Source organism: Copadichromis virginalis, linkage group LG22 (assembly GCF_057382275.1).
Source record: "Copadichromis virginalis isolate Kocher_CV1m ecotype Utaka linkage group LG22, C_Virginalis_male_GT1.1, whole genome shotgun sequence".
NCBI lineage: Eukaryota > Metazoa > Chordata > Actinopteri > Cichliformes > Cichlidae > Copadichromis > Copadichromis virginalis.
Window position 1 is genome coordinate 21,140,951 of NC_140638.1, and position 13,351 is coordinate 21,154,301.

A 13,351-nucleotide genomic window follows, 5' to 3' on the forward strand; every position below is an offset into this window, starting at 1 on the left:
AGAGAGAGAGGAGCAAAAAAAGAGGTAGAGACGAGGAGAACGGAGGGAACTGTTCAACAACATAAACACTGCAAACTGTTAACGCACAGGGGTTTTATTATCATCATTATTAAATCTTAAATTAATATTATCATTCGAAACGCTGTTCGCCACAGAAATAAACAATCTTAATAGAAAATCAAAAGCGGAACGGCTCAACGGTTCTCCCTGAGAGCAGAACTAAATCAAATCCCTCAAAGATTTCACGCCGCGCTCTGTGAATCGCTGCCAACACAGACAGCAAGAAAAGGATCTGCTCGGGTCCAAACCGCAGCGAGCTTTCACTGGATCTGCAGCTGATTTTGTGTCGCTGTGAGCGAGCGGGGAGAGAGGGCGCTACATGGAAAACGAATGAGCCGTCCGACCGATGCGTGCATGTGCATCGCGGTGTCTGCTGTCCATTAAAAGGAGGCAACCCAAGTTCCCCAACGGGGTTTAGAGTGAAGGAGTGAATTATTCTTGACAGTGACCTTCATGAGAGGAGGATGAGGCTCTTTGAGTCCCAGGAGTGGGGAAACGACACGCTGAGGTCAAATGGGTGCTAACAAAACTTGTGTATTTGAGGAAACTGTCAGAGGGACTGTGTGACATCACTGTGTGCTTGCATTCAGGAAGAAAAAGGCTTGTTATTGTTTCTGTGCGGTTGAAGATACTTACGGTCCTCCAAAGTCGATATAAAACCAGCGCTGCAGGAGTTCATAGGTCACCAGTGTCACCCCAAACTGAGGCGAAGAACGAAACACTCGAGCTGCAGTGGAGAAATGTGTTTATTTTAATTAATAAAGACGCAATTTACACAAACGCAGAACCAGATTGGTCAGTTGGTTTGGCCAAAATCATCTCTGAGACGCAAGGAGAGTGAAAGTGTCTGTTTATGCTTTATGTCTTATGATCAAATCAATGTAAATCTATTACAAGAATTGTGTTGCAATTGTGTTTGACTCCATGAGCGTACCTCCAGCTCCTTTCCAGAAAGCGCGGGGCCCCTCTTCTCTGAGAATCTTCCAGAAGCAGTCCATCAGGCCGCTGTAGGTGGTCTGGCCAGCACGCGCCGCCACCTGTAACCGTGTCTTGATCACGTCTGCCGGGGTCACCAGAGAGGCGGCCGGCATGCCTGCAGAAAGAACTCGAGAGCTTTCTAAAAGGTCGGAACGTGTTTGATTCTAAACAGAGCGCACAAAATCCAAAATCAGGCCCAAACAAATGAGATGATGTGCAGAAAGCAGCCATCAGCGATTTATTGAAATCTTGCATATCTTTGAAACCGCATCTCATCGAGTGGATTTTTAGCCGTCTTTGTTCCCCTTTCTGAAACACGTCATCTTGGATCTTTACCATCTTGCAGTATGTCTGCAGCATACATACACTATACACAAGTAGGGGCCAGCTCCTATCACTTCACCATCAACCAATCCAGGCCATTATTTAATCTCTACCTTTTTTCTTCCTTTCCTCTCTCTCCCACTTTTCCTACAGCCGTTTGAAAGAGGCCAGACAATGGACGGTAATGAGAGAAATGCACACTGTGCCCCGTGTGCCGCTCAAAGTGACTGGCTGACTGAAGGGAGTGACTGCAAGGCCCCCACTCCAGTCACTTCACTCATGAATGGGCCCAATCATTGATGGCTCGGTCATTACCATCAACTGCCCTCTTGACGATTTACTCTGACTTCTTGGTTTTTGTAACGGCAAAACGAGCTATTCAGCAAGCCTGATCAACTCAGCATTAGGTAGCCGACTGGCACCCAGTGGAGACTGACCACCTGCACTGAACTGAGGAGAGGAGGAGAGGAGGGGAGCAGGCAAGACGTCTGAATACATATGTGTATATACATATCTACACACACATAAAACTGACTATCCTGAGACTTTTAATTCAGATAAAGGTAAACTTTAAACTTTTAAAATCATTTGACAGAATAAAAAGAGTCTTGATATACAGATGCTGAAACAGAACTTTATCCAAAATTTTAAAAAAGATAAACCATGATGACAGCATCTTTATCTCTACAAAATGTAATCAAACCAAATCCCCCACACAGTATGGGATCGACATGAAAATTGCATAGAAACAGCAGAGGTGTAGCTACAGGGGGCCCCAGCCCTCCCTGAAATTTTATTACCTGCTACTAGGGATGTTCAAGAAACCATACTGCCATGTTTTATGGAAAGAAAACAAAAACAAACAAAAAAATCATTGCAAATCAACTTTATAATGTTATATAATATAAAGTCTGCAAAGTTTAACTGTTTAAGTTTTGAAAAACATGACTGGTTTTATATTCACATTCACTAAATCCTGAAACCTGACCCCGAAAGGATCAGTGAGACACTGCTCTTCACTTTTACAGTCATAAATAGACTGGATTTTGAGAGCAGCTGAATCTTGTGCTTTACTTTGCAGCCGTGTCTGCTAAAGCATTACTTCTGGAATTAGAAGAACACCCTGCTCCCAAACCAAATATCCCACTAGCTGTGATCTGGTTCTTGGTCCCTTCTGTGCCATCTCACTTAAAAAAGAAATCTGCAAGCATTAGAGACAGACAGAGCTCATGGGCTGCAAAACAACAACAAACGCAAAGAAGTGTTTTTGCGTAGCTGCACACATGAGCAACAGGATAAAGGACGTGAAGCAGGAAAACGAGAAAACTGCAGTGGACTTCTCTAACCTCAAGACCTGTGGCTGTGTGCCACTTATGTAAAACGGGAATGTTTCCAAGCTTTAAAAGTCACGAGAAAAATCATTATATTTGCAAGCGCTTTAGCTACAGTATCTACAGTAACTTGCTAACATATCTAACAACTGTGGGAGCTAAAAGAATCTCCTGACATAAAAACATGAATAATTTTCACCAACTAAAAGCAACTTTAGGCCTTAGTCGCATACTGTGTGCCTGACTGTTTTCTCTGTCTTTGTTTTGAGACAATGACGCCTCACACTTTCTCTTCACTTCCTTCCTCTGGAAGAATCTGCGTATTTTCCAAATATTTGAAATGATCTTCACCTTTTTTACTTAGTCTTAATGGCTCAGTCAGACTAGAGTAAAAATAAACCTTGGTTAGAAAAAGAAATTAGTTGTAGCAACCAGCTGACTGCAAGAGAAGACAGGTGGGAGGCAACCTGTCTCCAAACCATCGCAGCCTGACTCAGACTGACTGCAGTCACTCTCAGGTAGATGGGCAAATGTTTGCAAATAACTGCTGCCAGATTGCCAACAACACGCTGCAATCAATCTGAGTCAGTCTGGGTTGATAAGTGCAAATCATCTGCACTGTGTCTCTTTGCAGTAGGGGGCTCAAGCCAACTGGTTGCAAACAAATTTGTAAATTTCTGTTTTAATTCTCTGAGGTTCTGGGTGGAGTCTGAATGTAATTAGTCGGTGTGCCTTTATATGTAAGCAGACAGCAACAGATTTGCTAATTTTGCTACATTTGTCACAGTTAATTGCCGTATTATCACAGAGAGACAACCTGCCAACTTGACTCCAATCAAGTGCAAACTGAGAGCAGGCTGTCTTATCGATGTTGATGCACCAAAGTGGCTTTTGAGACAGCGCTGACTGTGAGCGGTTGCCGACCTGGTGTCCAAAGCAAGGTTCAAGTAAAACATTCAATTTTCTGCCGGGAAACAATTAATATTCCCGCCATATTTCACAGTGACAAAACAAGCGAGTGGATATTTCTTACACCCCCACAGCTCGGCCAAAAATCCCCTCCCTCCAATATTTATCCCATTCGGAGCTAACGCGAGCTGGAGATGTCCACGCTACATTCTTCACAGACCAGAGTAATGCCTAGCTAAATAATGCTGTACAAACTGAGCGTGTAATTCAATTTCCTGTGCTGACTGTAAAACACTAATTGCCAGAATGCTGCAACCGCTGATAAATATATGTGAAAGAAGGATGATAAATGCGTCAAAGCAATGAAAAAAATAAAGAAGTCATGAGGCTCGTTTCAGTCTGTGAGCCGTGGCTGCCAGTCTTGCGGTGAGAAAGTAAAAGTTGGAAGCGAGGCAGGATTTATGATTTTTTTCCATGTTGCCTTGCATCAAAAAGAGAGTGCTGCTGACACATCTGAGGATTCAAAATAAATAGTCAGCCGTTCATGCCAATGCTGTAAAGCTTTTGAACTTGGCAGGGCTGTTATTAAGGATAAATCAAATATTTAAGCCTTTCTTTGGTTAAATCATCTTTTTATGCAATGGATAAAGCTCTTAAATCATAACTGATTGTTTTGCTGTTCCAGTTCTCCTACAGGCAGGACGGGACTGTTCACCCTGCTTCTTTAACAGAGCAGTACGCGCGACCATCTTTGTGCATGTGCATGCGTGTACAGTATATGACGACTGGAAAGCCTTCATCCCGGCCCGGTTGGCTGGCAACCGAGGCGCTTCCCTACAGCACAGCTCCAGAAACCCCAGTCCCCAATCACTGAGCTCTAATTAGCAGCTACCGCCATGGAGCCTGCGGTCAAAGGCTGCCTGGCTCCCAAACTCCGAGCTCTGCTACTGTTACTGCGGGCTCGCGGACGTCTGAAGCAAGAGCAGAGCGAAACCTGCTCTCGCACTTTGTTCGAAACGGCCAAAGATTTTATTTCATAAATGTCAGGGCTGTGCACGTCGCATCGGGGGCAAAGCTTTTAGCCTTTCGGGCTCGCTTGGAATGGTCAGTCACTTTATAAGCCAAAGCACTGGTTTTCAAGCCAGGGGCAAACACTAAAAGGCTAAGCTATTAAAATGCAACATGGGACTGTGTAGACTAAACAAATGACCTGCAGAGAACTTGCATAAAACATACCATCTGAGATCCAAACAGTAATGGGTAATGGCAGGTAATAAAAATGTATGCTGTACTGTAACATGGCCGGTTATAATGGTGGTGTAACAAGGGGCGATCCAACAGTGCTGTTTTACAACTTTACAGAAACTGCAGTACATATTTATACAATATAAATATATACACTCACCAGCCAATTTATTAGGTACACTTACATAGCCATTTTCTAGATTCCCACACACACAGCACTTTAGCGGCACACCCTCACACTCTGATGCACACAATGATGGCTGCCATCTTGCCCGTGGATACCTCAACACGCACAGTAATCTGCCTGAGTGTACTTTCACCTCCTGGAGGACCCAGGGGTCAAACCACTGACCTTACGTTAAGTAGATGACTCTACGGCTTAGAGTCAACAAGGTGCTGGAAATAGTTCCACCACATCCCAAAGGTGCCCTGGTGGCTCGAGATCTGGTGGCTGTGGAGGTCATTTGAGTACAGTGAACTCACTGCAATGTTCAATAAACCAGTTTGAGATGATCTGAGCTTTGTGACATGGTGTGTTATCCTGCTGGAAGCAGCCTGAGAATATGTATGTACACTGTAGTTGTAAAGTGATAGGATTGCTCAGGTAGGCTGTGGTGTTTAAACAACGCTGAACTGCCACTAAGGCGACTAAGATGTGCCAAAAATATTCCCCACACTATTAAATCAACACCAGCAGCACGGACTGTTAGAAAGCTGCATAGATCCATGCTTTCATGCTGCTTATGCCAAATTCTGACCCTACAGTCTGAATGTCATAACAGAAATCAAAGCTCATCAAACCAGGCAACCTTTTTTGAATCATATAGCATACACGTGTGTATGTGTGTAATATGTAATCACATTGTATATTGTCCTCTGATAGGAGTGGCACACAGTGTGGTTATTTATCTGCATACTTTGAGTTGTCGTCACATTCCTATCAGCTGAAAACTGTCTGTCCCTCCTCCTTTGACCTCTGACATCAACAAGATATTTTCACCCAGAAAACTGACGCTCACTGGATATTTACTCTTTTTCAGACCATTCTCTGTAAAAGAGAGGGCTGTGTGAGAAAATCCCTGCAGATCAACAGTTTCTGAAACACTAATGCTCAATCTGAACTTCAGCAGGTCATCTTGACCATTTTTACATGTGTGCATGCATAAAATGTGTGCCAGTAAGTGCTTACTATGCAATACATATACATATAGATGCAGATCTGTTTGGAGGTACACCACATGTGCAGGGGTCAGACATTAGACACTCTTCATTTGACAGTGGTAGACAGTGATTAAAATATATTAAAATGCACATACAGCAAAAGCACATATAAAATCAATGCTTTCTATTTTAATTCAAGCACTCTAGCCTCTGATCTTATATACAAACTACTTTTTACCTCTAAATTTTATACTAGTTTGTCCTTCCTTTTATTTTGAAGTGTAAAGGCTCCAGGGGATGGACGTACTTTACCTGCCAGAGCTCCGGCAAACAGCATCCTGGCTGGCCCTATTCTTCCATCCTCCTCAGTGAGGTAAGCCTTGGTGTGGGCGTAGCAAGGGAAGTAGATAGCCGAGAAGGGGATGTCCCGCAGAAAACAAGCCTTGGAACCCTAAAAAGAAAGTTAGCGAGATACTTTGGGTCAAAACACCGGGTTAAAAGTTGAGCTCCCAGAAGGAGAAAACAAAGACAAGAATAAACACAAAGGGGAGCAAAGAAAGATTAATGAAGCTCAGGGGATTTAAACCTTGATTTCTGGCTGAGTTCTCTGAAAATAAATTGCAATTTCAAGCCACAAAATTAAACAATCTGTTCCTGAATCACATATCCAAGCATCAACTGATGTTATCACCGTTTAAGCTACTTCCAAAAGACCCCTGCAACTCATGAGGCAGAATGAAATGTGGGCCGAAAACATGGCAGAAAAATCGTGTCTCTCCATATGCAAACGATCAGTGCTCTCAGCGGCAGGTGAGGGGGCGGCTCCAAACGCAAAGCTATGAAAAAGAAAAAAAAACCCAAAGCAGAGGAAGGCAGACTGGCTGGCGAAGATGGATCCTTGTCTGTGACTGTAAACAGCACTATATCATCAAGCCTATAGAGTTTCCTGCTGTACTTTAAACCTGCTGGCTCACTGCCAGCTTTTTGACACAGCAGCTACAGTCAACAGAAGGCGTTTAAAGACCTCGCCAGAGTCTCCCTGTTTTGGACAGGCTTCATTTAACTCCCATGGGATAATCCTTTGGTTCCTCCCTGACACATACACACATACATACAGAGGATTGGCAGATACCTGGGCTATCTCTTTCCCTCTTTTTCTCCTCTGGCACTGCTTGTTTGCCTGTCCCTCCTGGCCGAGGCCCATGTGGCTGCTGAAAGCCTCGAGATCCTATCGAGGCAGGACAGACAAGCAGCGTCACAGGGACTGGGGATGAGAAGTTTGAAAAGCAGGTTTAAGGTGTTCAGTTGGGTAATGCACTGGTGGACCAGAGACAATGAGCCGCTTTACAGTAGTCCTTTAATACAGAGGTGAAAATTAAATGATTATTTTAATACAAAAATAGAGCCCGACCAGTATATGGATCAACAGATTATCGGTTGATATCATCAGTATTATCGATAAAGGTATTTACAACAAGTGATAAATAGAATTTTTTTTTAAAAAGACGAGGAAATAACACCATCCAACAATTTAACGATGCTGCATAGTTTCTCCATCAGGGGGCACTCTACAACTTTCCTGTTGACAACACACATGCGCACACAAACTTGTTGTAACCATAAAGGAACTTTATTTTTAAATTCAAGTGTCATAATATTTTAGTGCTGACTACACCTAACAAATTTCAGGGAAACAGGATTTTGAAATCTCCAAATATCAGTCCTAAAAATCTGATATCGGTCAGATTCTAACACGAAATCCAAAGCTCTTACGTTACTTGCAGGTAACGTGATATACAGTAACTTCACATACATGAAACATTATCTGGTTCGATATCCCTACAGTGACAGCTTCTCCCACGGATGAATGGTGGCGCTAGAGCGTTAGTAACCATACCAACTGGTAGCTCCACCAGCTGAGGGTGAGCATCAGGATAATTACCCTGACAAAGGCAGCTCTGTGCCTGGGTGCAGCCCCTCCGGAGCCAGCCCGTCTGGGGCTTGCAGGCTGGAGCGCGTCTCCTCCCCACCTCTCCTCCACCACCACCATCGCCGCCAACACTGCTACTGCTTTCTCAATGCACTTTGTCTCCTCTCTGTGCACCGGGAGACGAATGCAATTAAGTATGTGCACGAGCATGAACACATACATGCACTGGCACTGCTAACACAGCGTTTGGCGGCATTTTCACAAACAGGTGAATGGAGACAGCAGCTATGTGTGGACACACACCTCACGGTCATAAATTACCACCCAAACACGGTGACAGGTAGACAGAGACGTGAGGAGGCTCCACGGTCTTTTACAGCCTCGTTAACAGAACCCAAAGGTTTGTTTGCAAGTTGCCACAGCAGCAGACGCATGGACCAATCACTAAATAAATAAAAGGAATATTAAAGTAATAGTCTAGTGCAATAAATAATCAGCAGACATATCTGAAAAATAGTTTACTACCTGGAATTTAAGGACAGACATGCTGCCACACACCAAAACAAAAAAAAGTGTCATCTTATTTAAGTAAAACATGACTAATTAATGTAACCACAGGTATTAGATTGACATTTTCACAGTTGATTGCGTTTACAGTTGAGGTAGAATCTCTCCCACCAAGCTCCATTAGGACTTATTTATGTAACTCAATTAGTGTTGCTCTGTTTCACCCCCGGGACTAATGTCCCTGTCAAGCCAGTTAAGCTGCTAATGTTAGCGTTAGCCACAGCTCATTCACTGGCTCCCCACAGCTCTTTCTGCTAACATCTCACTGCTTCAAACAGACCAGGGTTAGAAGTCCAAATATTTACAGGAATAGTAATTATTGAAAAAACAGGACATACTCTTTGTAATACAACAAAGATTGCTAAATTAGCAACAAGTTATATGCTCAAATAGTACACTATAATTTTTAGCCTTGCGCCACTGAAAAATACCAATTATGGCAATTAAGGTTAAATACAGCTTTTAGCATAAATTGTGCCGTTTGTGGTTCTCAAACAGACCACAATGAATTGTCAAATTAAATGATAGCTGATGTGGGGTAAGGTAATGCGTATAATTGAACAACAGTTAATAGAAAAATCACATATGATTTAGTCACAACATTATTAAGGAACAATAGATTGTTGTGAAGTTGCAAGGCCAATCAAAAGAGAAAAGACAATCTAGGAGCAAAGAAAAACAAATCAGCCCGAGTTTCTGTCTCTTTCAACTGCATCTGAAGACGTACGAGTTTTAAATTAAAAAAACAAAAAGCTGAATATCATCCCTTCTCTGTCTTGGGAATGATCTCGTGTCTTGTGTTATAATGAACTTACAGATCATTTCTCTAGTCTACACACCGGCAAGTTTGAGTGCGACAGACTGACATAAAACCGGGACTTTCAGATTCTCCTCCCGAGCTAACAGATCACTGTACACACATACTGTAGGCAGCTCCAGTGTGTCCAGTCCACACAAACTACACCGTGACCTTAAATGGGTCCTCAGCAACATTCACTTGAGGGCTTTGAAGAGCTTACTGCAGTAAAGAATTTACACCAGAAATCTCATGGAAACTTTTCATAGACAAAGACCCATGTAAGAATATTTTGATCATTTACACCTTAGTGTGGACCTGAATTAATGACCCTAATCTTAAGTATATATATTTTTAAAAAGCGCCATATGAGGACCATCAAACAAAATATATACTAACTACACCTTCACCTCTCATCACAGAAGTCTTTCCCACCTTGTAAAGCCCAAAGAAGCCCAGGTCCCTGATGACCGACAGAGCGCTGACCCTCGGCCCCGTGGTGATCTCTCCTGCCACCTGCAGACGGATCTTTACTATCTCCAGAGGGTTTGTGAAGATCACCTGGGATCCTCCAGCCTGGAGGAACACATAAAAAACACAAACAAAGCGAACTTCAGAAAAAGGGAAACCCTCACTTTAATCGCTGCAAATTAAACCCAATTTCAATGACGGCTTTGTCTGTGCTTTAACGTGAGAATTCAAGTGTAGCCCCAGATCCACTTAAGCGATTTCATTTCAACATAACGTGCTGAAATAAAAATCATTATGAGACAAAACTGCTACAATTATCTGGCTTATGATGTAATTTTAGCAATGTTGCAGCCTCAGCAACCAACTTCAAAACAAACATGGAGAGAGGAGGAGAGTACCAGGAATATCCAGCTGATGCACGCGAGTCTGTCAGCTGTTTGTCTTCATCACCCAGACCCTGCGGGGACTCCGACCTCTCTTTTTCTCCCTAACCTCTCTTTTCACATCATCCTCCAAACCTGTACTTGTGATGGTGGGCGGGGGGGGGCACCACCACAGCAAGTTCAGGCTGGTTTCTGTGTCTTTTTGTGGTCAGCAGTGCTTTTAAGTGTATAAGAGGTAGCTGCTGTGAAGGAGTTGGGGCAAGACAAATGGTTAGCTGTGCAGTGGGGGGAGCATGGCGGCCTTTCCAGGACGCTTCGAGACACTGGGAAATGGAGACAAGATTTTTATTTCTTTTCCTTTTTACCCCCTTTCACCAATTCTCCCCGTTTCTTTCTTTGACCTGCTCTCAAAATGATCTCTCTCATCTTGTCCAATATCGTCCGCCTCTGCCAACGGTTGCCAGTGGTTACCGAATCTACACGCAAAAGGGCGGCACATCGCAATTAGATAGCAATCGGTTGCCATGGCGCCACTTCTGTCTTAAATAGGCCTGGTCTGTTTGTTGTTGTTTCTCTCCCTTTCTCCCCCTCCTTCGTTTTGCATCGTTATGAATGATGGATTGTGCTCGTCACCTCTTGCCTTACGGGAAGCTGCAATCTGCAAACGTGAGCACCGTTTTTTGCTTTGAGTCCCCCGGCTTTAAGCATTACCACGTACTACTTAAGAGGAGGGAGGGAGGGAGGACAGACAGAGAGATTATAATCGTCTCATTGAAGGTGTGTGTGCAGCTGCTTTTTTAAACAACACAAAGAATAATGGGCTACAGCTTCCCTTCCAGACCAAGAGAGCGAGAGAGAGAGGGCTGTGAATAGCAAGAGGGCTGCTGCATCTCACAGCTAACTCTTTATGACTTGTTTTATGGAAATAACCTAGTTGATTACATGCTGGCTAATAGCGCAAGCATTAAGAGGCTATTGGCCCCGGCCCTTAGCAGTGCTGGCTGCTTCAATTGGATTCAAATGAGACTGGAGATGGAGGAGATAGAGATGTTGTTTATTCGAAATGGGTAAACAACAACACTGTTCAGAGAGATGAGCTGACAATTAGATCTGACAACATGAGATAAAAAGGAGTGGTTGAGGGTTTTTTTTTGGTGCTGTTGAACCACCCCAGAGTCCTGCATAACTCTGGAGGGCATGCGGAGAAGGAAAAAAAGAGTGAAATGCACAGAAAATAGCGAGTCAGACAAATAAACAAAAGGTGCTAATGAGAGAGAGAAGAGGAGCAGTCAAAACAAGAGAAGTGAAGGAAAGGTCGAGACTGAGGCAGAGAGGTTGAGGGTTGTGATTATGGAGTGACAGCGTCGGCAGTCCTCTGATGATTCCCAGGTAATTACAAGGCAAGGTGATCCTCGGAAACCTGGGACGTCAGCACCTTATGCACGGATCGCAGCTCCTTGGCCGTGTGTGTGCTGGAAAAGGAGCTTAGTAAAAGTTTGAGGACCCGCCCACCATCAACCCTACACACGTATGCCGACCACGCACTTACACAGGAGATTAGCACCAGCTAAAACCCCCCCACAAAAACACAAAAAGAAAAAAAAAGAAAAAAATGTAACCACAGTCTATAAATGATAATCACAGCTTCATTTGTTGCCGTGGCGTGCGCATGTTAGATTCACTGATAATGTTTTCATAACTCATGTCAGGCCTGAATAAGAAACTCATTAAAAACCACAAACGCAAACTGTAACACATTCACAATGAATGGGAACAAACAACCCCGCTCCTCCGGTCAGCAATGACCCAGCAAGTATTTCGTGTAACTTAAGTCCTGAAACGCAGGCCAGTTACTGCCAGATAAGCATCCACCCAGCTCGGTAAACGGAGCATGCCATTCTTACCAAATAATCATTAGAAACTGGCAAACCCGCACCGGAGCTTAATGGTGCTGAGCCGCAGGTTTAAGGACAGAAAAGAGGAGGAGGAGGAGAAGGAGCGTGAGAGGTGAGAAGAGAAAGAAAAGGGACCTAAAAACCAACACTTTGGGGCAGATAAAGATAAAGATACTGACATATGAAAAGTTTTCTTCGCAGAAAGCAAACATATCTTCTCTTTTTCTTTCTCGCTTCTCCTTTTTTTCATCTTTACAGACTGTGAATCTGAGGCCGACATCGTGGTCCAAACCAACACTTTCACAGCTACCAAATGATATAAACAGATTTCATGTGCTGTGGCTGGAGCCTCGCTAAAACAGGGTTCAGGGAGGTTTGACGTCTGTGTGTGAGTGTGAGAGCGTGTGTGTGTGTGAGGGCAAAACGGAAAAGTGAGGACACTTTTTCACCCCTCTTCAAAGAAAAGTTTGAGGGTTTGGACTCGTTTTTTAGGGTTAAGATTAGGTTCAGCGCTATGTTAAAGTTGGGGTAACGAACTGATTTGTTAAGGTTAGCATAAGGGGCTAGGGAAGGCAACTGGTCCTCATAAAGATAGCCATACATGTGTGTGTAAGTGTCTGTGTGTGTGAGTGTGCATGTGTGTAGATAAAGTGGCAGGCAGAGTGCAGTGCCAGCACTAACACCGGGGCCTCAGCCAGGATGAAAGGAGCTGTCACGACGGCTCACGGAGGAAAAGAGGAAAAATCCATCCATCCACACTCCTCTCCTCTACATTTATCCTCCTCCCCTCTCTCTGCGACTTTTATGGTTCTGCTTTTAAATTCATACGAGTTATTATTATTATTATTATTTTTTAAAGGCAGCCACTATTCTTCACACCCAGGACACCACAGAGCATGTCCTAAGTATATTTACTTTGCTGTATGTTTTCCATTTCTCTCTCTCACAAAAGAAAATCGCCATCCAGAATGTAAGTTACAGCAAATGTAGTGTGCCATAACATTTCTTAAACATATTCCCAGAACTAATAAGGTCAATTGAATGTGCCTGAGTGGAGCTAAACCCATAATGACTTGTGTATCCTGAAATACTTTGCTTTAGTGATCGACATCAAAAGAGGGTTCAATGAAAGACCTTCTTTCATTTGGCCTGGCTAAAGCTGCCAGCCTTGTAGGACCGAGTGTGTGTGTAAGAAAGAGTGTGTGTGTGTGTGTGTGTGTGTGTGTGTGTGTGTGTGTGTGTGTGTGTGCATGCATTGGGGGGTAAGTAGGGTGGGGCAGGGGTTAGACTTTGACAGGTCA

At 43.6% G+C, this 13,351-nt stretch overlaps 1 protein-coding gene across 6 annotated transcripts in view; it reads right to left on the minus strand.

Moving 5' to 3' along the window:
• Positions 1 to 13,351, minus strand: part of slc25a13 (solute carrier family 25 member 13) — a 54,488-nt gene that overhangs the window by 385 nt on the left and 40,752 nt on the right. For 4 of the 6 annotated variants that reach the window (XM_085445413.1, XM_085445411.1, XM_085445414.1 and 1 more), the window contains 5 exons: positions 9,737 to 9,877; positions 7,141 to 7,236; positions 6,321 to 6,459; positions 995 to 1,153; positions 697 to 787 (listed from right to left, as the gene is read on the minus strand). In XM_085445413.1, coding sequence (XP_085301539.1) covers positions 697 to 787; positions 995 to 1,153; positions 6,321 to 6,459; positions 7,141 to 7,236; positions 9,737 to 9,877 — 626 coding nt within the window. Of the gene's footprint in view, positions 1 to 696; positions 788 to 994; positions 1,154 to 6,315; positions 6,460 to 7,140; positions 7,237 to 9,736; positions 9,878 to 13,351 lie in introns of those variants that run through there. The other 2 variants (XM_085445412.1, XM_085445417.1) reach the window with 2 other exon arrangements.